This window comes from Marmota flaviventris, chromosome 10 (genome assembly GCF_047511675.1).
Source record: "Marmota flaviventris isolate mMarFla1 chromosome 10, mMarFla1.hap1, whole genome shotgun sequence".
NCBI lineage: Eukaryota > Metazoa > Chordata > Mammalia > Rodentia > Sciuridae > Marmota > Marmota flaviventris.
The window spans coordinates 26,875,133-26,898,073 of record NC_092507.1 but is presented as its reverse complement, the minus strand read 5'-3'; the positions used below and the strand labels follow the sequence as shown (position 1 = coordinate 26,898,073).

The window sequence follows — 22,941 nt, the reverse complement described above, 5'->3', positions numbered from 1 at the left end:
GTATCAACAGAATGTAAAGGCAGAGGACAGAATGCCAGAGAATACCAGACATTCCTGATAAGACAAAGAAATGAGAGATAGGAGAAAACATCCAGAAGTCAAGGGAAGAAGAAAACTAGAATGTAGCTCAGTGGTAAAGCACTCGCCTAGCATGCGTAAGGCCCTGAATTCAATCCTCAGGAACACACACACACACACACACACACACACATACATACACACAATTGTAGTAACGTATTCCAGGAGGGGGAAATCTAAAAATGTTTGAAGCTTGAAAGGTATATGAATTACCAAAGATAACAGAACCGGATGGTTCTAACAGAGACATACATAGTCATTTCTTTTCTAAAAGAGAAAAAAAAGGGAAGACAGAAACCTCTTAAAAAGTCCACATCATTATCAGGTAACAGAACATTAGCAGAACCACCATATCTTTGCTTGGGCTGCACAATGTCCTAATAAACTACACACTCCTAAGGACAGGAATCTCAACTGACCCATCTGTGTATCTGGCCATCTGAGCCTGGCAGAAAGATCAGCACACAAGGTCCCCAGTAAGTATTACTGGGAGGGACTGTGAGCAGGTAAATAAAATCTAGGATGACCCAATAGCTCATATAGGCTGATATTTCTCTCATAAGAGGAATACTAACATGGGACACCTTTGGCAGAAATCAAAACTCTCCATCAACTCCACCAAAAATCCCCCAGGGAGCTATCCCAAGAAGTGTCCTATCATAATTATCACTGTCCCAAGAGAACTGTACCATACACTGGCGTCTTCCCTGGCAGGATGACGATAATGAGCTGCAGCCCTGAGTAGGTGTTCTTGAGATGCCGGAACATGGGCTCCACGCTGTCAGCCCCTTGTGCGTATTTGCAGAAACAAGGCTGACCCTGGATGGGCATCCCTGCATCCTTGGAAATCTTCCGCAGCTGGTCTGTGAAGTTCCTGTAGCACAAGCACGATTGTGATAGGAGCCAGTAAGTCCCACTTTAAAACTCAAATGAATGTCTCCATCTTAGGTGCTAAGCACTTATTAAGGCACATGAATGAGACATGAGCAGATAGTGGAAAAAAAATACATTAATGGTTGAATAGGACAAGACAGAGCTTGCCAAGTGTGCAACAGAGAGAACACCAAGGAAGTGGAGAAAGCCCCAGAGAAAGGACCTGTAGGTATTCCCAGGGCTCCTACCTTGTCCCTGATTCAAGCAGCTGAAAGCTGTGCTTCATTACATATGCAAAGAAATAGGCAGATGTCTAACTGTAAGGCCTTTTGCTCAAAATAAATGAGGTTCCAAAATGATGGGAGCTCAAGAGATGCTCAGTAAAAACAAGCTTCCTCCTCCCCTACTGGTTCTTTGATACCTTGAGCTAATTAAACAAGCTTCTTTCCTTTAGTTTAGGGCTTTACCTTGGGAAAGGAAAACAAAGTTGGTTGACAGGGTACACATGCAATATAGTTAAAAAAAAAAAAAAAATCAACCTACAAAAATAAACTGATAGACTGAAACAGGCAGCAGGGAATTTAATTTTTTTAAAATCTTTAAACATGGGCTGGCATTGTGGCTCAGGGGGAGCACGCTCGCCTAGCAAGCGCGAGGCCCTAGGTTGATCCTCAGCACCACATACAAACAAATAAAGGAGTTGTGTCCAACTACAACTAAAAAAATAAATAAATAAATGTATTTTAAAAAATTCTTGGGGGCTGGGGATGTGGCTCAAGCGGTAGTGCGATTGCCTGGCATGCGTGCGGCCCAGGTTCGATCCTCAGCACCATATATAAACAAAGATGTTGTGTCCGTCAATAACTAAAAAATAAATATTAAAAAATTCTCTCTCTCTCTCTCCCCCCCCCACCTCCCTCTCTCTTTAAAAAAAATAAAAATAAAAATTCTTAAAAAAAAAAAAAAAATCTTTAAACACACTCAGGCTGGGGTTGTGGCTCAGTGGTAGAGCAGTTGCCTGGCATGTGTGAGGCACTGGGTTCAATTCTCAGAACCACATAAAAATAAATAAACCTTTATTGTGTCCATTTACAAATAAAAAATAAAAACCAAAAAAAAAAAAACTAACAAATTTTTAAAAATTAATCAAACACACTCAGTGTTAGAGTGCTTGCCTAGCATGTGAAAGGCCTTGGGTTTAATCCACAGCATCACAAAAATGCAATAATGTACAAATAAAGAACAAAAATAGTTGTTTAGATGCCACATCAGAAGGGAGGAATGGGACTAGAATGAAGGATATAAAGAAATGCCAAATTTATTTATATTTACTTTTGAAAAAAGGATAAGGTAACTGACAAAACTCTGGATAATGGATATATGAAAGGTATATTATCCTCTACATTTATTATTTAATTTTTTTTTCAAAAGAAATGTTAGAATAAAAAAAAAATAACCTAAGCATTGTCTCCTGAAAACAAGAGGTAGGGCTCTCATAGGTCCACTAACATCATTTCTTCCATTTCTCTGCCTTGCACACAACTTGCTGTAACTAACAAAAATGCCAATGAGTTACCAAACTTCATTAATAGTGAGTCCCTACTTCAAGGGAAGGGGTATTCCCAATCTTCTCTAAATAGCAGACCACATTTGGGATACTGTACCCAGTGCTAGGGACCAAAAAGTACTAAGAAACATCTAGGAGGGGGAAGGTTTTGAAACTGACTCAACAGTAATAGAGTCTCCTTAGCCAGAAGAAAAATCCTGAGGGTTCAAAGAACTTCCTTATCGGGCTGAGGATGCGGCTCAAGTGGTAGCGCGCTTGCCTAGCATGCATGAGGCATTGGGTTCGATTCTCAGCACCACATAAAAATATAATAAAGATGTTGTGTCCACCTAAAACTAAAAAATAAATATTAAAAAAAAAAGAACTTCCTTATCCACTCCAATTACCAATTTCTCCTACTTCACTTCATTTCTTCCCCCATTCTCAAATGAAAAGGGGGCTCTTTCTCTGTGCTTCTGAATCCCACTGCCTCCTCCACATTTGGAGACATTGTTCTGTTTACTTTCTATTTTCTCTATTTTCAGCCTCTGCTTAGTACGCACATTTTCCCTGGACAATCTCACCCAGCGCCATTGCTGAAGACTCAGAAGTCTTTACCTTTAATTCAGAATCACACATATAATGGGGTGTCACTGATCCAGATGCACATATCACATTCTCACCCCCTATACCTAGGGGGTCACTGAGAGAGGAAAATGCCCAATGAAATTGACCCCTTCCAACTCTGAGATTGTAGTTTTACCAATTCCTGATGTCTCAAAATGATCCAAACAATAGACTGTCCCCCCCCACACACACACACAAACACACACAAACAAAAAAAATTAGACAATGAAAGAACATGGAAGTAAGAGAGAAGTATACAGAGAATAGAGCTACCAATGAAATGATCAGGCTCAAAGGAAAAAAATTGGGAGCCCTTCTAATACTGCTAAGGGCCAACCCTCCAATGCTAGGCCAAGTGCAAGAGCAGCTTATCCCAAATGGAGCTAAATCAAAAGAACCCAAGAAAGGGGACCCTCCCCCCAAAAAAAATCTATTTAAGAGAAACCATAATTATGACAGCGGTGGTTGTTTATCTGGAAATGGTAAGGAGAGTGCAGAAGAGCAAGGGCAGGGTCTAGAGTCAGTGGATTTATTGGGAACTGCTAGAACTAATTCTTATGAAGACACCAAGACCATCTGAACCCACAAGGGCACATGTCTCCATTAACTTCATCACAACCCCAAATGACCAGCTCCACTGACTCTAATTCATACCCAGAGTACACTGACCCCATTCCACATCCAGAGAGCCACCACATCAAGATAGCAAAAGGTGGGGATGGTGACACAAAATCCCAGCAACTCAGGAGGCTGAGGCATGAGCAGCACAAGTTTGAGGCCAGTCTCAGCAACTTAGTGAGACTTGGTCTTAAAATAAAAATAAAATTAAGAAGGACTCAAAAATAAAAATAATGGTGGTAGCACATGCCTGTAATCCCAGCAATTCAGGAGGCTAAAGCAGGAGGATAGCAAGTTCAAGGCCAGCCTTGGCAACTTAGTGAGATCCTGTCTCAAAATAAAAAAAATACAAGGGACTGGGGTTGTAGTTCAGTGGTAGAGCCCCCCTGGGTTCAATTCCCAGTATCACAAAAATAAGTAAATAAAATTTAAAACAAAAAAGTGTTGAGGATGTAGCTCAGCTGTAGAACACCCTGGGTTCAATCCCCCAGTACCATAAATACATTTCCCCTTCTCTTCTCAATCTCTCTCTCTCTCACTCTGTGTCACTCACTGATACATACACACACACACATATACACACACACACACACACACACACTCACACCATAGCATAAATCTCTGAACAGTACACTTAAGTATGAGTTTTGTGGGATTTTTTAAAAACATACCTCAATAAAAGTTTTTTTGTTTAAAAACAAAGGATTGTAGAGAAAGGGTCAGTGACTTCACTTATTCATTCATTCACTGAAGTCATTATTCCCCTAGCTTGTTTCCTTAAGCCATTCAGCTATTTCACTTTCCCCATAGCTGCCATCTACTCCAAGTCACTCAGCCATCCTTACTAGTCACATTCACCTAATTCAGGTCACTTGGACCTGACAGAACAAATTCTGTGGATAGGAGAGGAGAGCTCACCTCTGAGCTAACGAAGCTGCTTGTTATGTTTGTTTGTTTGTTTCCAACTAGCAACGTAAGTTTTGAAGCTCAGATCTGATTTGATCCCAACTCTGACACTTTCTTGATGTGCAAACTTTGGACAAGTTACTTATTAACCTCTCTGAGCTACAGTCTCCTGAAACTGGAAATAGCACTACCTATTCACTATGAAGATGAAATGGGAGAACATAAATTAGGTATTTAAATAAAATGTGTCATAAACATTATAGTTATCACTACCACTACTTATTACCAATGATAATAATTGCGACAACAAAATAATTAAACTCTCCCTTAGGAGACTCATATCCTAAAATCATCATCTCTGGTACAGACACGGCTCCTTATTAAAGTCTCCTAACCACAGATGGACAAAAAAGGAAAAGGAAGAAGTCTCAGCCAGAAAGGACAAGGCAGGCAGAGACAAGACAGAAAGAACAGACTATAGATCCATCTTGATCCCTGGGCAGCAGGGAGCAGTAGCTCTGGGTTTCTTCCCACCCTTTCAACCCCACATACCAACCCTCCTTACTTGAGCACCTCTTCTCGACACTGTTTTTGGGGTGCGAAGCAGGCGATGGCCCAGACTTTGATCTCAATCCCATTGTAGAACTGTTTCCCCCGCATGTCCCAAACACCTTGATTGGGTGTGGCAATGGCCCGGTTCTGCGAATAGGCAGAGGGGGCGCCCAGGTGAGCCTCAGTAGAACCAAGTGGGTAGGGACCAAAAGCCCCTGGTTAAACAACCCAGCCACCCACATATGCCCCAGAGATGTTGTGTGGCCCTGACCCTGCTCACCCGGCCGCCGTACTGCAAGATGGGCGCCGGCAGCACTCGCCCCGTCACCTCCGTCATGTCATCTTTCACTTTGATTCCAAATTCCTGGATGTAGGGATCTAGGTTGTAGCTGGCATTCTTCATCTGCAGGCAAAGAAGGACATCTTAGGAGAATAGCAGCTTGGTAATACCGTAACTCACCCTCTGGGTCCCAAGGAGAGAGCCCTGAAGAGAAGCTGAAGTTGGCAAGAAATAGCCCTAAAAGGTAAGGTGGGAGGAGGAATAAAAAATGAAGGAAGCAGCAGTGGACAACAGTAAAGTTATCTGGAGGGGAAAATCAAAATAGCTAAAGTGTCAAGAAGCAAGAACAGCCCTGTGGAGTCCCCGGCACCAAATCCAAACTTGGGTTCTCTTGAAGGAGGGTTTTTTGGGGCATTAAAACATCTATGCTACCAAGGGTCCCAATAACTGAGTAAATGAGCATGCATTTCTCTGCAGCCCCACTGACCAGGCGACTTATCTCCTCCTGTCTGTCTGGGGCTGACCTAGCTGTAGCCTTTATCATGGTTGAAGTCTGGTTGTCAGTCAGCTTCTTTATGCAGCGCTGCCCAGCCACAATGTTACAGACCTGAGGAAATGAAAAGGACAGGCAGCTCTGGCTTGAGTTCAATCCACCCCATAAGAGACCTTCACTGTCAACCAGGGGAAGAATCTCTTGTACATACATGTATTCTCCTCTTGAGTTTTACTTGATATATGTTACAAAATATTCACATTCAAAACAAAAAATAATACTATTATGTGATTAGAATCTTGGGATCCAGACTCAGAGCTCAGGTCTGTTAAATGAGAACAATATCAATCTGATAGGGCTGTATGGAGAGGAAATAAAGGATTTAAAGGACTGAGCACATTTCTAGGGCACATTAAACCCTCAATAAACTATAACATAGAGCTCTTCTGAATACTGAAACTCAAACAAATTAATTCTTACAGCAGTCTCCACTAGTGGCAGGAAGTGAGTTGTTCCATCCTACAACAATTGAGGAGGACTACATATGGGTTTTAAACTCTTGAGCCCCCAGACTACAGAAATCACTGTCAGCCAACGGTGTCCACCATTGTTTGAGGAACATCCTGCTACGTGATTCATCTGTTCTGGCTCCAAGAGAAAATGATAAAGACAAAAAAAAAAAAAAACGTCTAGTGATGTATAAGACTGCCACTTCCCAATATATTCAGGATGCTGTGAGCGGGAAGGTTTATAGCAGAATAAAGGGTAAGTAGGTTTTGAGAGACTTGGGTTTAAAGTCCAGTTTTGCATTTCTAAGTGATGTTACCTTTGGCAGGTCCCTTAACCTGAGACTCAGCTTCTACAATCTTAGACATGGGGAAAAACACTGTTTCATAATTTTGTTGTAAATATTTAGATGAGATGAAATGTATAACACGCTCCCTAAGACCAACATGATATACATGCTGGTTCTCATTCTAATTCCCAGAGTTCATGCTAAAAATGGGAGGGAAAACCAAACCAAGGTCACCTGCTTTTAAGTTCCATATTTTAACAAACACACAATCTCAGCAATTTAATGGACATCCAGCATTGTTAAAATTTATGCGGTTGCTCTCTTAAAGATGTTTTAAAGTTGTAGCACTCTCCATTGTTTCCAGTGCTATAGAATTAACACTAGCAAAAAACTAACGCAGGAAAGAAACCAGAACCATTGCTAATGAGAACGCAAAATGATACAATCATTATGGAAAATGGTATGGTGATTCAAGAAATTTAACACAGGGCTGGGGATATAGCTCAGTCAGTATACTGCTTGCTTCGCACACACAAGGCCCTGGGTTCAATCACTAGCAGAAAGAAAGAAAAGAAGAACAAAGAAAGAAAAGGAAGGAAGGAAGGAATTAAACACAGAATTACCATGTGAACCAGCAATTCTACTTCTGGGTGCGTACTCATAAGAAGTGAAAGCAGAGACATGATTAAGTATTTGTGCACCTTTTTCACAGCAGCTTTACTCACAGTGGCCAAAATGTAGAGGTAACTCAAGTGTCCATCAATGGATGAACAGATAAAATGTGGCATACACAAAGGAATATTATTCAACCATAAAGCAGAGGAAATTCTAACATGCTACAACATAAACCTTAAAGACATTGTGTTACGTGAAATAAGCCAATAAGAGAACAAATATTATGATTCAACTTATATAAGGTTTCTTGAGTAGTCAAATTCATAGATGCAGAAAGCACAATGGTGGTTTCCAGAGCTAAAGGGACAGGGCAATGGAGAGTTATTAAACAGGTACAGTTTCAGTTTAGGATGATGAAAAATTTCTGGAGATAGAGAATAATGACAGTTTTACAATAATGTATATATATTTAATGCTATGAAACTCTAAACTCAATAGTTAAAATAGCAAATTTTATATTATATATATTTTACCACAATTTGAAATAGAAAAATGAAAGCAGAAATGAATTTTGATTTGAACATTTAAATTGGAGGCACTGGGCTATTACTAGTTTCTAGCTGTGGAATTCAAATAATACATGTTGTTTTTCTTTTACTTAAAATCTTCCAGAGCTGGGGCTGAGACTGTGGCTCAGTGGCACAGCATGTAATGAGGCACTGGGTTCAATCCTCAGCATCACATAAAAATAAATAAATAAAATAAAGGTATTGTGTCCATATACAACTAAAAAATACATTAAGAAAAAAAAAAAATCTTCCAGGGCTAAAGATGTAGCTCAGTGGCTGAGCATTTGTCTAGTATGCACAAGGCCCTGAGTTTGATACCCATCCTGCAAAAACAAACAAACAACTTTCCAATTGATTCCTATTCTAATTAGAATAAAATTCCACTAACCAGAAATTAGAACCCTTACTCACAGGATTCTAAAACGACACAGCCATATTGGAAACACTTGGCAGCTCAAGATGTTAAACACAGTTATAAATGATTTCACTCTTTAAATACATACCCAAGAGAAACAAAAACATGTGTTCACACACAAAAACATATATAAGAATGTTCACAGCACTCTTATGTATAATAGTCAAAAAGTGGAAACAACCCAATGTCCATCAACTGAAGGAGAAACAAAATGTGACATGTGACACATATCCACGCAATGGAACAACACAGATGAACCTTGAAAATCACAAGCTGAATATTGAAACAATTATGCTAAATAAAAGAAATCATTCACAAAAGGCCACATATTGTATGATTCTATTTAAGCGATATGTTCAGAGGAGGCATATCCAGGGACAGAAAATACAGTAGTGGTTACCAGCGGCTGTTGGGGAAAAAAAAAGAATAGTGCATGACTGCTAATGAGTGTGCACTTTCTTCTGGGGGTAAAGAAAATGGCTGGAATTAGTAAAAAGTTGCATAACTCTGTGAATACACTGAAACCACCCAATTGTACATTTTAAGAAGATGCATTTTATGGTATGTTAATCATATCTTGATGAAGCTATTCTTAAAAAAAAAAAATCCCCCTTGGCCACAATATCTTATATGATTTGACTTTGCACCTCTCTCCAGCATCATCTCCTATTACATCATATAACACATTCCTACCACTATCGCCTTCTATCTGGCCCTCAAAAGAGAACCAAACTCCACCTTCCTTTAGAGCCTTTGCACTTGCTAGTCCTCTTGCCTTGAAAGCCCCACCCTCAGGCTGTTACAAGGTTGGTAAGCATAATTTTGGACTTAGTTCAATAGTTCCTAAAAAAGGCTTTCCCTGACAACAACAACTAAAGTAGTTTCCTAACCCCTCACACCCTTACTTCTCTGCCCTTAACTTGCTTTATTATCCTTTTTCCGCTCCTTGGTGCTGGGGATTGAATCCAAGGGTGCTTTACCAACAGTCCTTTACGTTTTATTTTACTTTGAAACAGGTTCTAAGATGCTGAGGCTGGCTTCAAACACATTTTTGGTTTTGTTTTTGTTTTTTTTCTGGATGATGCCAGATGTAAGATTTTTTTTAATTCTTTTTTAGTTGCTGATGGACCTTCATTTAATTTATTATTTATTTATATGCGGTACTGAGAATTGAATCCAGTGCCTCACACATGCTAGGCAAGCATTCTACCACTGAGCTACAACCCTAGTCCACCAGATGTAAGATTTTTTTTTTCTTTTTTCTTTTTTTAATATTTATTTTTCAGTTTTTGGCAGACACAACATCCTTGTTTGTATGTGGTGCTGAGGATCGAACCCTGGCCACACGCATGCCAGGCGAGCGCGCTACCGCTTGAGCCACATCCCCAGCCCTTTTTCTTTTTTTTTAATTGTGGGTGCTGAGGATCAAACCCAGGACCTCATGCATGCTATGTAAACACTCTACCACTGAACCACATCCCCATCCCTGGTCTCAAACTTGTGATCCTCCTGCCTTGGCCTCCCTAGTCTCTGGGAGTACAGGCATTCATCACTGAGCCCACCTAACTTGTTTTATTATTTTTATACCACTTACTACCATCTGAAACTATCTTATTTGTTTATCAACTTATTATTCTTCCCCTTTCAGAATGTAAGTTCCATGACAGCAGGGACATTGTCTATCTTGTTAATCTCTATATTCATAGGATATAAATGAGTACACAACACATAGTAAGAACTCAATAAATTACTTGTTATACAACAACAAGAAAAAAACCAAGATATAAATCATTAAAATTATTCACCTTGAAAACTATAGTTTAAACAGAAATAATGTTAATTTGCTAGTAAATTTCAGCTTACAGTACATTATCACCCACTATCAATTTAGCTGAAACTATCCCTAAAGATCTCTATTTATTCTTCAAAGAACATAATGCTTTCAACCTACTTTCTGTGCATCACCAGCTATTAACCAAGTCAGAATTATGGGCTTTGGCTTCTCTTTCCCCTTCAGTCTCATTTCCAGGGGTTAGTTCCAGAATCTTAGAAACTCACAAAAGCTTGAGCTTTGGTCTGAGCTATCTGACTCCAGCTACTAGGATGAAAAATAGTCTAGGGGAGTTGGGTTTGTGGCTCAATGATAGAGTGCTTGCCTAGCACAGATGAGGCACTGGGTTCAATCCTCAGCACCACATAAAAATGAAATAAAGGGCCACGCATGGTGGTGCATGCCTATAATCCCAGCGGCTTGGGAGGCTGAGGTATGAGGATCCAGAGTTCAAACCCAGCCTCAGCAAAAGCAAGGCACTAAGCAACTCAGTGAGACCCTGTCTCTAAATAAAATTCAAAATAGGGCTGGGATGTGGCGCAGTGGTCAAGTGCCCCTGAGTTCAATCCCCAGTACCAAAAAAAAAAAAAAAAAAAAAAAAGAAAAGAAATAAAGATACTATGTCCACCTACAACTAAAAAATAAATGAAAACCAAAAATAGTCTAGGGTACTGCTTCCCAACTTTAATATAATTATAAATCCTCTCTGGATGTTAAAAGGCAGATTCTGACTCAGTACTATGGAAAGAGATTCTGTATTTTAAATAAACTTTCAAGTGATGCCTATCCTGTTGGTGTACGGACCTTACTTTCTGAGTAATATTGGACTAAACAATGAAGCCACCTGCAGAAGTTTTCCAGTAGACATTCTGTCTAGCACATACTAAACCAAATACAGCCCAGGGATTCTGCACTGTATTCTATGACTTAAATAGCATTACTATTTTTTCTTTAATTGCAGGATTTCAATCGTCTACCAAAGTATAAAAGTATGACAAATCTTGGGGCTCACTGTTTTTCAAAAGGAACACATTAACCACCAGGGAAACAGAATTTAGTACTATTCATTTCCATTTTATTTAGAATAATGCACATTTGTAGAATAAGGTACACTAGGTCAAGAAGGATCTCTCCAGAGAACAGGAAAAAAGAAATTAAGATAACAGGAGCTGGGGTTATACCTCAGTGACAGAGTGCTTACTTAGCACTTGTGAGGCACTGGGTTCAATCCTCAGCACCATATAAAAATAATATAATAAAATAAAGGTATTGTGTTCATCTACAACTTAAAAAAATGAAAGATAACATGAGTATCTGAAAATCTGTTTGAATGCTGATTACTCTCTCTTTTTTTTTTTTTTGAATGCACTTTACCACTAAGCTACATCTCCATCTCAGGCCTTTTTTAACTTTTAAGATAGGGTCTCACTAAATTACTTATGAACTCACTAAGTTGCTCAAGCTGACCTTGAACTTGTGATACTCCTGCCTTAGCCTCCTGAGCCACTGGGATTACAGGCATGTCCCACTGTGCCCAACTGAACTAATTACTTATTAAACAGTAAATATAGGTTGCCCTTCTGCCTAGCCTCTTAAAAGAACACAAGGGTAGAACCAGGGATAAGAAAAGAATTCAGCAGGTAAGACAAAGGCCTCTATTTCACAGTCCTATCTCATGCCTTCTTCACCTTGTCAATTTTCTAAACTTGAAAATGAGGATGAGAGATTATGAATGAATCAACAGACCTCTGATAATCAGTGTTCTGGTACAATGTCTGTTCCCTAGCCCAGCCATTATTTGGCAGCCTTACCTCTAGGGGCAAATAGGTATGCTTTTGTTCTTGGCCAACTTGCAGGCAAGGTAGGTGGGGATACTTGAGCTGAAGGTTGTATTTCTGCTTGAAATATTGTGCCACTGTGCACTCTACAGTCTGTCCACTTTCCAGCTGCAAGGGAAACCTGTTTGAAGGAAGGAAAGGAGGTATCATAATCCAGCATTCAATCCCACCTCTGTAGACCCACAACCATGAAAAGTTTCAGAAACTGCTTCATCCTACCCAACCTCTTTGAGCACTGCCACTCTTGGGAAAACAGACAATGCTGGGCTCCATGGCAAAAGCCAAAGATTTGAAGGTTATGATCCACCCCAGTCAGGAGCATATCTGATCGTTACATATTTCTAACATTGAATATAAAGCCTGACACAAAGTAGATAGAGTCCACCATAGCTTTCAGTCAAGAAAGGAACTGGAATACAGTATAGTTTTCCCAAGGATAAGCCCAGGAGCCTGGACTGCTTTCTTCAGGAAGAAGAATAAATTGAGAGAGATTCTAATATTTATGGAACAATAACTAGAATTAATGGAATATGCCTGCTCTATAGTAAAGGCCCAAGAAAGAAAGAAGATCAAGAAGGTAAAAATTACTATACAGACAATCAATGGATCTGGGAAGGCTGGAGGAGGGATGCCAAATTCCCACAGCTTATCTTCAAAAACAGGGCAGTCTAAGGCTCATTCTCAGGGTCAGTGGGAGAAGGGGACTCAGGGGAGTGTTTGAAATTTCAACCCTCTTCCACCAGTTGAGTATGACTAAGCAACCCTGCCAACTTACGTCTGATGGCTAGCAGGGCGGCGGGTAACATTACACACACGGTATTTCCTCTTCATCTGTCCACAATGGGTCACTTCCACCTTCAGGCCTGAGATACACACACTACTTGTCAGAGTTGGAATAGGTTGCTCATGTGCCCAGGCTTGGCCTCTCCCAAGGGAATTTCCTCTTAAGACTAAAGAAAAAGGGGCACTGTTTTCCTTCCCCACCTGGCTGAGTCCTCACCCTTAATTTCCTTGGTAAAGCGAACACGCTGAGAGTCCGTGAGGGGCTTGGGCTGCTCGTCTATGTTCCTGATGTCCAACACCTCACACATGAACTCAATCACTGGCTGTGCCTTGTAGAAGGCAGTGGCTGAGACTGTGGGGACAGGGTAGAGATAGCTCAGCTCAGGTTCTGTCTTCTAGACTAAGTGCAAGCATTGTAATGAATACCCTCTTCCTTATAGGGTACTGGGATGGGGGACAAAGGGGTGCCAGGGCTATAGGAATTAGACTAGGAGTGTGGTTGCAGAGCTGGGAGGGATGAGGCTGGGAGTATGATGACTGGACTGGGGGTGCCCCTGGCTCCATAGCTCTCCCCACTCACCATCAATGTTGAGCATCATCTTCCACATGGCAGGGCGCACAGACTGGTGAAAGCCGAACCAGACCTCGCGCCCACCCCCCAGCGGGTGGTAGTAGCCCTCAGGCGGTGAGAAGAAGGAGCGGCCCACAGGGGTGTACCTGGCAGGGACAGGCAGAGAACTGGTCCCTCGGGCACAGGCCCCCACCCTGTGAGGCATCCTGGGCACGGAGGAGCCCTGGCCTGGAAGGCAGGACACCAGGGCTTTAATGCCAGCTCTGATCCTTTACTAGTTGTATGACTGACCTTGTGCAAGTCTCTACCTTTTCTCTGCCCTGCAGGGACAGATGGGGTGAGACCCAAAGATATCTAAGGACAGGGTTGGGATTTAAACCACCTAAATGTATATGCACACTTGCCTGGCACATGGTAGGATTTCAACTTTTTTTCATTGAACACTCTGGGACCTTAATATGTGCTCACTCCCCTCCTCCCTCCAAAGCAGTTCTGCCAACACTAGTAGCCCAGATATCAACTACACCCAGTACCTCATGGATGCCAGGTGCCTCATGGCCACATCCAAGGCTTGCACCGACTCCAGGGGAACAGGGATCTGGCCACTGACCAGGGCCTCATGCAGCATGCGCCAGCTCACAATGGCTAGCCACTTGATGGAGACCTTAAAAATTCGATCCTTCCCTTCCCCAGGGATTGTCACCTCAAAGTCGACCTTTAGGAGGGTGAGAGAAAGGAGTGAAGGACTGCCATCACTTTCCCACAGACCAGCATTCCTTACCTTGTCCCAATGCCCCCAAGATCTGCCAAGAATCTGCTCTTTAAGTCAACAGGGGCTCACAATAAAGACCCCAGAGTAAATCCAGCTCCTCAGTTTCCAGCTACCTTGGTTCGGTGCTTCTGTCCCTCTCAACCCAGTAGGAAGTCCTTCAGGTCTGTTTTAATTCTAATTTCAGTCTGTTTAGGGGGCAGATATATAATAGGCCAATAAACATGAGCACCTACCCATCCCTCAACCTAAAACACATTTTCTCAGCACAAAAGACTAAAAGGATCTCTGGACTTCCAGATTCCAAATGGGCTTACATGAGCTGTTCCACTCCAGACCCCTGACATAGGCCTAGCCTGACTCCCAACCTTACCCGTTCGTTGCCAATGGGCAGTGCTGTGACAGTGTAAATGTTCTTCTTTCCATCATACACGGGCTTGCGATCACCAAAGATCTGAGGCTTGAAATGCTGGACCATGTATTCCACCACTTCCCTGTGGGGGATAGGAGTAGCCTGTGGAAGCTGAGAGACTACCACTTCAAGCTTTTGGAAGTTATTCAAAGTCAGGCAATGTCCCATCAATTGTATTTACTCCTAACATCTTGCTATGGAAATGCTTCTTCAACTTCAATATTCCTATCCATCACCTGGAGGTTTACTAAAATGCATTCTGATTTAATAGGTCTAGAGTGCAGCCTGAAATTCTGCATTTCTAACATGTTCCAAGGTGATCCTGTTTCTCAAGGGCCTGAAAAAGTGGGTGTGAATGCCTTCTGAGAAGAGGAAATTTGAGGGGAAAGGACTTGATCTCAGGGTCTATCCAGAATCCAAGTGTTCCAATCTCCAATCCCAGTCTGATAAGGGAAAAAGGTAGGAAGGGAAAAAGAGATCTGAACTAGAATAGGAATAAACTGTAGAACCTCACCTCTCTCTCTCTGATGCACTTAGTCCCATTATGCTGTTTTCTCTCCACTATCATCTCTTCCTTGATTTCCCTTCTTGACCTCTGCTACTTAAATCTCATAGTGTCTATCATTCTTTCAAAATCCCAGCCCATCCAACCACCTGATCTCTCTACTTTCTAAATCAAAGCTTGCTTACTATTGTATAAAACACACCCAGAATGGTACCTTAGGAATAACTATAAACACATGGTTTCAATCCCAATTAGGCTCAGGGCTGCACAGGAATCTTCTTCATGTCCCTGATTACTTCCATCCCTCATAGACTGTCAACCCTTCTCCATTATCATCTCACTACAGAACCCACTCCTGCCTCCCATCAGAAAGCAGCTCTAGTATCTCTGAAAAGAGCAGTCAAGGCTACTCTTGAGTTCCCAGACATACACACAAACATATTTCTACATGCAAGCATCTTTTTCCCTCTCTTCCTCTCACATTTGAAATGCTTCTTCCATTTAAACATATGAAAACCTGTTCAACCTCATTCATTAATGAGATACAATTTTAAATTAGACCAAGATGTAATTATCTACTTATCAGAATGCCAAAAACAAAAACAAGCGGATATACGGATATACAAGACTGGTGCGGGTGTGGGGAACAGGCACTTTGATACAACTTACAACTTATCTTTAAAAGCTGATGCTATCTCAATAATTTAAAATGTGTTATGCCAGCAAATCCACTCCTAGGAAACTATTCTACAGATACACTCACATTTAAGTGCAAATATGTATCTACATATAATAATATTCAACAGTTTCACTTTTGTAGCAGAAGTTTAGACAACCTAAAAGTTCCTCAATAGATTAAATAAGTTAAATACAGTTGTTCAAGGAAATACCTATAGAACAATGAAAAGAATGAGGCAGATTTGCATGTATTAATTCATACTATTTTCTAAAATAGATGATTTAGTGGAAAAATAAAAGATGAAGAACAAGGTATGTAAGATACTGTATTTTCTGCATTTTTAAAAAATATTATATATGCATATATGCTTGCATATGCATAGAAAAATATCTGGAAACATACTCAAGAAAGGTAAAAATCAAGGCCTACGGGAACCAGGGTAGTAAGGAGGCATTTTTTTATTATTACTTGTTTTGTAATTCTTGAATTTTTTTATATTGTTCACATCATTTTCAAATAGTAATAAATTAATTTTAGAAAAAAAATATTACTTTTTCTATCTAAGGCTAATGCCCCAAATATATATCCTGCAATATCCTCCTACCTCAGCAAGGACATCCCACCCACATTCCTCCTGCCTGAGTTGTACCTTTTAACCTCTCCTTCTTTACCAACTCCTTCACCTCAATCTATAAACATACCCCATGCCTCATTCTTAAAAGCTCCTCATTCATTCATTTCAACAAATAATGAAATGTCCTAGGCAATCACTTGGCCCCTATGGTTTTCTCTAGCCAATACATTCCCTCCTCATTTCACTGCCAAGCTATTTGGAAAAAGCCATTTGTTCTCACTATTCCTACCATATTACCTTCCACTTATTCCTTTACTCACTGTAGCTACTGGGTTAACTAGCCCAACTACTTCACTGAAACTGCATTGGCGAATGTTACCAATTATCTCCTGATAAACAAATCCAACAGTATTTTTCAGCATTTACCTTACCTGGCATCCCTCCCTCAAAATGTCTTCTTGGATTTGGTGGTGCCATCCTCAATTAAATTTTTCTTTTACCTTTTTGGTCCCTCTTTCAAGGTTCTGAGACTCAAGAAAGCAAAGACTCATGGACTTGGTGGCAAAGATGTACATCGCTTACCGATTAACTCTGCGAGGACACTTATCCGGCTTGATGTCCACCTCGTAGTGGTAGACGTCGATCTTAGGAATGTCCACCTCAAAGTAATTGGCCAAGAGCTTGATTGGTTTCCCCACAGTGCCAATGCCAGGCCGTCGAGGTGCCTGGAATACCTGCTGCAGGGGGGGCAGGTAGGCGCCCGCAGCTATAAGACAAAAAGGCCAGTGAGGACTGAGTTTGGCAATTTCCTAATGATTCTGATCAGAGAAGACACAAGGCCTCCCGGAACAGGAACAGAAGAATATACGGGAAGCCTCTTTCCTGCTTCTTAACCTAGTGGAAGCTAGGTTAGGAAGTTCAATCATTCCCAGGCTCACTGTCTTTTTTTTTTTTTTTTTTTTGTCCCCCACCCTTTTCACTTTTTAGTTTTTAAACCTCTTTCAGATAGAGAAATAAATACCTTAAATACATCAAGACGATGCTTACTAAGTTCCCACTGCATGTTAAGTGAAGGGGCTAACTCTGGCTCTCAGTAACAAAACCCTTCCTTCCTTCTACTATTAAGACACTCATCTCTACCAGATATCTAGTAGACCAAGAATGTCCTATTCTCTGCCACCTGGATTCACTCCATCACACCATCCTGAACACAGATGACACTTTTTTTTCCTCCCACTCAGGCTCTAGCTAAGTTTCCCAGACTGGCCTCAAACTTGTGATCCTCCTGCCTCAGCCTCCCAAGAAGCTAAGATTACAGCTGTGTGTCACTAGGCTTGGCTACATTATCTTGATGTTCTTCTGCAATGTAGGCAGGAGAAACACCCAAAGAAGGCCAGACTGAGGGGGAAAGGACAGTATTTGAGACAAAAGTACGGCAACAAAGTGGCCAGAGTTGGGAAAAAAAGAGAAAAAGCTAAATAAATTTTGTTTGATGATTAAGCAGAGGAGAGAAGATAAAATAAGGGCTGAAGAAAAGGCCAGAACTGGAGGATGCAATAGAAAAAGGCTTGAATTTGCCAGGGAAAGGAGGGAAAGATGGAGTTGGGGGATAGAGCGGGATAGGTTAGAGTTGGCAGCTAGGGAAGGAGGAAACAAGGTTACAGTTTAGGAAACAATGAAGAAAAAACCTAAATAAAAAAGAACTAAGGGGTTGGGGTTGTGGCTCAGCGACAGACTACTCGCCTAGTACATGCAGGGAACTGGGTTCGATCCTCAGCACCACATAAAATAAGTAAAATAAAGGTATGTGTCCAGCTTCAGCTAAAAAACTTAAAAAAAAAAAAAAAAAAAAAAAACAACTAAGGTGCTGGGAAGGAAAGACAGCTATTACAATGCCATGGAGGAGACACTGGCTCTTGGGAAAGAGAATATAAGATTCCCCGTGCCCCACAAATCCTTCCAAACAGAGGGTCCAGTCAGCAGAAGGAATCAATTTCAAGACAGAGGGGGCCCTTGGGAAAGGGCTAGCGCAGGGCCAGCCTGATTGCTACCCTCGGTCTTATTTTCTAGCATAGGGGGAAAGGGAGAAAAAAGGGAAACTGCCTAAGATAAGCCTTTGTCCCCAGTTACTATTGTTCTTGCCAGTAGAAGACCAGCCCAGGTGGGAGGAGAGAGGGATAAACCAGCCCAGAACTTCCCATTATCAGAGCTCTGCTTTCACAGTCAGACAGACTGGGGGGATGGGGTATATCTTCAGCTAGGAGGTCAGGAAAAGGTCAGAATCATTTGTGGGAGGGGTATACTTCCCAGAGCTAAGCTGTTGGACTCCCTCTAACCACCTGTCAAGCCCACCCCACTCTGCAGACAGGGAATTGGAGGCCCAGCCTGGAGGGAAAAGGCCTTCAGAACTCAGCTACATAGGGAACTATACACACCTGGCCACCTACCCCGGAAAGAGCTGGACAGAAATTTTACACAGGCCTACAAAGACACATAATCCTGTCACGCACATCCAAACACAACCTAGACCTTGACAGTTTACCTTTATACACATATCCCTCACCACTCTCAACAGAGTTCTTCAAAGGCAGGGTCTGTAGCTGCCTTGGTCACAGCCGAATCTCTAGTGCTGGTGTGTGCACATGTACACACAGAGATGTTCAGTATTCAGATATGAAATGAATGAATAAACATATGCACAGACACATCACAAAATCACACAAGCACACAAATACATAAATACCTGCAAATGCTCAAAAACAATCATAAATGCTGAACAGGACAAATGTGCACCCTTGTGGGTGAAAATTATAAGAGACATCTTTCCCCTTCCCCAAGTTCTTAGATTCTATTTACCTCTTTAGACTCCCAGGCCTAATGTTAGGGGCTTTGGGAGAAAGACATTGCCCTAGAGCTAGGTGCTGGGTAGAAATGACAGTGAATGGGGCAGACACTTGTCTCAAAGTCTTCTCTTTCCTAGAAATAGGACAGACAACACACCAGACTTTGCCTTTTAGAGCACCCTTCTCTCAAAGGAAGGTTTGGGAAAAATAGGGGAGCCCACACGTCCACTTCAAACCCAAACTAGGTAAGGTAGAAAGAAACAAGAACCTCTCTCCCATTCTATCCCCCTTAAAGCCTCACAACTGTACAAAGTCCCCCTCTACCCAACCCTGCCCCCAGCTTTTAGTCTAAGAAAGGGAGACACTTCCCTTCAGACTCAGACAGGGACAGACGGCCACTTTGTGATGCAGATGAGGGCCCCAGCACAGAGGACAAAGCTCAGCCAAGAGAGAAAGGGGCGGGCCCCCTCCACACACCCCCGGGGTGAGGCCCACCCCTCCACACCCCCCCCACCCCTCCACACCCCCCCCACCCCTCCACACACCCCAGACAAAAGCAAGAAGGGAGGGGTCCTGCAAGGACACTCCCCCTCCCCCTATCCTTAACCAGCCCAGAGAAGGAAAAGTAACAGAGCTGAAAGCTCTGGCTCAGGATTCCTTCCTTGCAGTTCAGAGGCCTACGTACCTCCCAAGAAGCCAGATTGCCTATTTAAAAGACATGAACTCAAAGCTACGTTAGGTGGTAGATAAGTAAAGACTAAGAGGCAAATCTCTCCAGAAAGGATTTCCCCACAAATTAAATACCCACATGAGTATACACAAGTAATTAAATATGCACATATGAGCTTAACCATATGTTCACACTTGAACATGATTCAATTCGATTAATAAACATGTATTCTGTGTCAGGGACTATACACTAAGCAACTGCTGATTCTAAAAGTAAATCTGATACTACCTCTACCCTCAGGGAGTTCCCAGTCTAGAGCTTGTGCTTGGGACACACCTGTGCATAGAAGGCACACCTAGACATAAGTAACAATGCCTTAGTTTTGTGTATTTTTGTCCTCAGACTTTCTGGAGACACCACTCCAAATGCTGTTCTTTCAAGAGAATAAAAGTCTAGGCCTAAAAGGGAGGCAGTTATGGGGTTCCCCCATCAACAGCTTTCAGCCTGAATTTCCCAAGGCTGACTCCAGACACCAGGTTCCAGCCCCTCCCCCAGGTTTTTTCCTTTAACAGATAAAAAAGTAAAAATTTTCATCACTCTAGAGTCCATTAGAAATTCATCAGGACAAAATCATTAGCAGTCTGGAATAGGTGCCAGCTCTCAGCAATCCATCTGGACCTCAGGGACCTACTCACCTTATTCTAGTCCACAGGTTGTTGGAAATACTCTCCAGCCTAGTAAACTGAGAGGGTTTAGGGGATGGAGAGAGGGAGGAAGCAGTTTGCACTGAGGTCAGCTGCTCTCTGCAATCCACCTTAGGACCTACAGGGCTTTTTGTTTGGAGGAAACTAGTCATGAAGTACTTATAGATCACTCAATGAATGACTTAAGAGAGTTCAAGAAAGGGATGGGGTGAGGGCATTGTTAGGTCTAGTCTGAAAAAGATTTTTCCAACAGCAATTAAGTTTGCATTCCAAACAGAAATCCTACATCCATTCTCAAATCAAAAGGAAAGGTAGTGGTGAGAGATGTCCTAAAGGATTCCTGGATTCAGACTGCTTCTTGAATCACAAGGTAAAAGAGACCTAGGACATGAGAGATACAAGCAGTCCACAGCCCACCCCAAAGGACTTCTCTTCTGGGGGGAAAAAACCTTGACTCAGTTTCTCCTCTGTACTTAGCTGGAAAGAGAAAATTAAAGCTATTACCTGGGAATCACCAGGGCAATGCTATAAGCTCTCCCCTTCCCAATGATTCATTTGTATCACCCTAGCTTGGCAACCTTGGTTCTAATAACATGCCCCTGACAACTTCTGGGGAGTAGAGATGAAAAAGGAAAGATATCTATCCAAAGACAGGAGCCATGAAAATGTTATGGCATAAAAAGTGATTAACTAACTTCAGGAAACAATTCAATGGAAAAGGTCATCATCCTTGGTTTAAAAACTCCCATCTCTGTAGAATTGGACCAGAAACCTGCAAACCAGGTAGACCTGGTCCCTCAGTAACCAACACCTTTTCTGAAGCCTATCTTCAGAGAGATCCTGCCCCCAAAACATGGCTTCAGTCCCAGTCTTTCCTTATGTGGCAGAAAAAGGCATTTTGGCATTTCCTTCAAACAAGTCTTGGCAAATTGTGACCGGAGGGGCTTCAGAGCCAAATATAAGAACCCCCATGATAGAGGAGGGGACAATTTCCACTTGCACTCTGCTTGTACAACCTGAGAGAATGCACCCCATCAGCGAGCTGGGTTTTCTAAGCCAAAGAGGGCGGGGGAGGGGTTGGGGTATTCAGGCAGCCACGCCCCCACCACATCGGGCAGCCCCTTCCAGCTGCCACCTCCGCGCATGCTCCGGCGCCACCTCTCAGTCTCCCCAGCCTCCTGGGGGGGAAATCCCAGGGCTGGATCCCCACCCACAGCCCCCTGACCCTCGCCCCCGCGTCAGGCCGGGCTGAGGCGGAGCTCACAGCCCAGCTCTGGCGCCTTCTCCCAAGAGACATTAGCTTAGCCCAGCCCAACCAGGCAGAGCCCCCGCCCCCGGCATGCGGGAGCTCCTGGCCCATCTGTGTGGCCCCCCTCCTCTCCTGGACACCTGGAGCCCGCCCCCTGCCACCTGCCGGGCCTCTCTATAGGCCTCCCGGGTTCTCCAGGAGTCCTTCCATACGTTCAGGCCCTTCTCCCAGATTACTTCCCACGCCCAGGGCTGCATACAGCTTCCTTGGACAAACAGCCCCATCTCAAGGCTCTTCACATGGTTCTCCCCCGGAACTGTACATAGCCCCCTTCAAACTGGGCCCTCCATCCCATGAGAGACCCTCTTTTCACTCAGGAGCCCTCCCCTCCGTCAGGAACCATGCTCTTCACGCAGGAACCCCCTGGTCTTTGGGGCACGCACCGTTCCCCCCTCCCGGGGGCCCTTACCTGCTCCCGAGGGTCCCGCTTCCATCCCATATACCCGTGCGGAGGTCAGGCGGCCCGGAGACTGTGGACTCCAACGTGAGGGGCCTAGGTATCCCGCGCTCTCGCTGCTCGGGCTCCCGGGCCGGGCTCGGCACCCCCCCCAAGCCCGGCCGCTCGCGCCGCCGCCCCCGCAGCCTCCGTTGCCGCCGCCGCCGCGGAGCCTGCAGCAGCTCCCCCTGCGAGCGCCCGGCCAGCTGCCAGTGCGCAGGCGCGACCGCCAGGCCCAGGGGGCGGACGGGAACGAGTCAAGCGGGGCGCTCCGACGGCAACAAAGGCCAACGGAGAGGGGCGGGGGCACCGGGACCGGAGGCAGCGGCCCCTGGCGGTCACCCGTCGCCGTGCAGCCCGGCGGGAGGGCTTGGGTAGAGGCGCCCGGGAACCGCGCAACAGCGTAAGTGGGGCGGGGCGTGGCGACACCCCCTACAGCAGCCTCAGGCCCTGTCTTTTCCCCACGCAAGTCCCTCCGAACCTGCACACAGCCCCCCACCCTTCGCGCAGAGCCGCGCGCGCACTACTGGAACCCAACCTCATTCCCAGACCTTCTCACACTCCAGCACCCCATCACCCAGGGGCCCTGCCTCCCACCTCTCCTCCCAATCACCCTCATCCTTCAAGCCTTGGCTGCAAAGAGACTGCC

The 22,941-nt window shown here is 43.4% G+C and overlaps 1 protein-coding gene across 3 annotated transcripts in view; it reads right to left on the bottom strand.

The window, feature by feature from the left end:
* Positions 1-22,487, bottom strand: part of LOC114094460 (protein argonaute-1) — a 33,842-nt gene extending 11,355 nt beyond the window's left edge. Inside the window, exons 1-12 of one of the 3 annotated variants that reach the window (XM_071617675.1) lie at positions 22,266-22,487; positions 16,913-17,096; positions 14,534-14,654; positions 13,925-14,106; positions 13,401-13,537; positions 13,038-13,172; positions 12,813-12,900; positions 12,011-12,158; positions 5,968-6,087; positions 5,472-5,603; positions 5,214-5,347; positions 768-952 (exon numbers count right to left, since the gene is read on the bottom strand). In XM_071617675.1, the coding sequence (XP_071473776.1) occupies positions 768-952; positions 5,214-5,347; positions 5,472-5,603; positions 5,968-6,087; positions 12,011-12,158; positions 12,813-12,900; positions 13,038-13,172; positions 13,401-13,537; positions 13,925-14,106; positions 14,534-14,654; positions 16,913-17,096; positions 22,266-22,290 (1,591 nt within the window). In that variant the 5' untranslated portion in view covers positions 22,291-22,487. Of the gene's footprint in view, positions 1-767; positions 953-5,213; positions 5,348-5,471; positions 5,604-5,967; positions 6,088-12,010; positions 12,159-12,812; positions 12,901-13,037; positions 13,173-13,400; positions 13,620-13,924; positions 14,107-14,533; positions 14,655-16,912; positions 17,097-22,265 lie in introns of those variants that run through there. The other 2 variants (XM_027937636.2, XM_071617676.1) reach the window with 2 other exon arrangements.
* Positions 22,488-22,941: the final 454 nt, after the last annotated feature.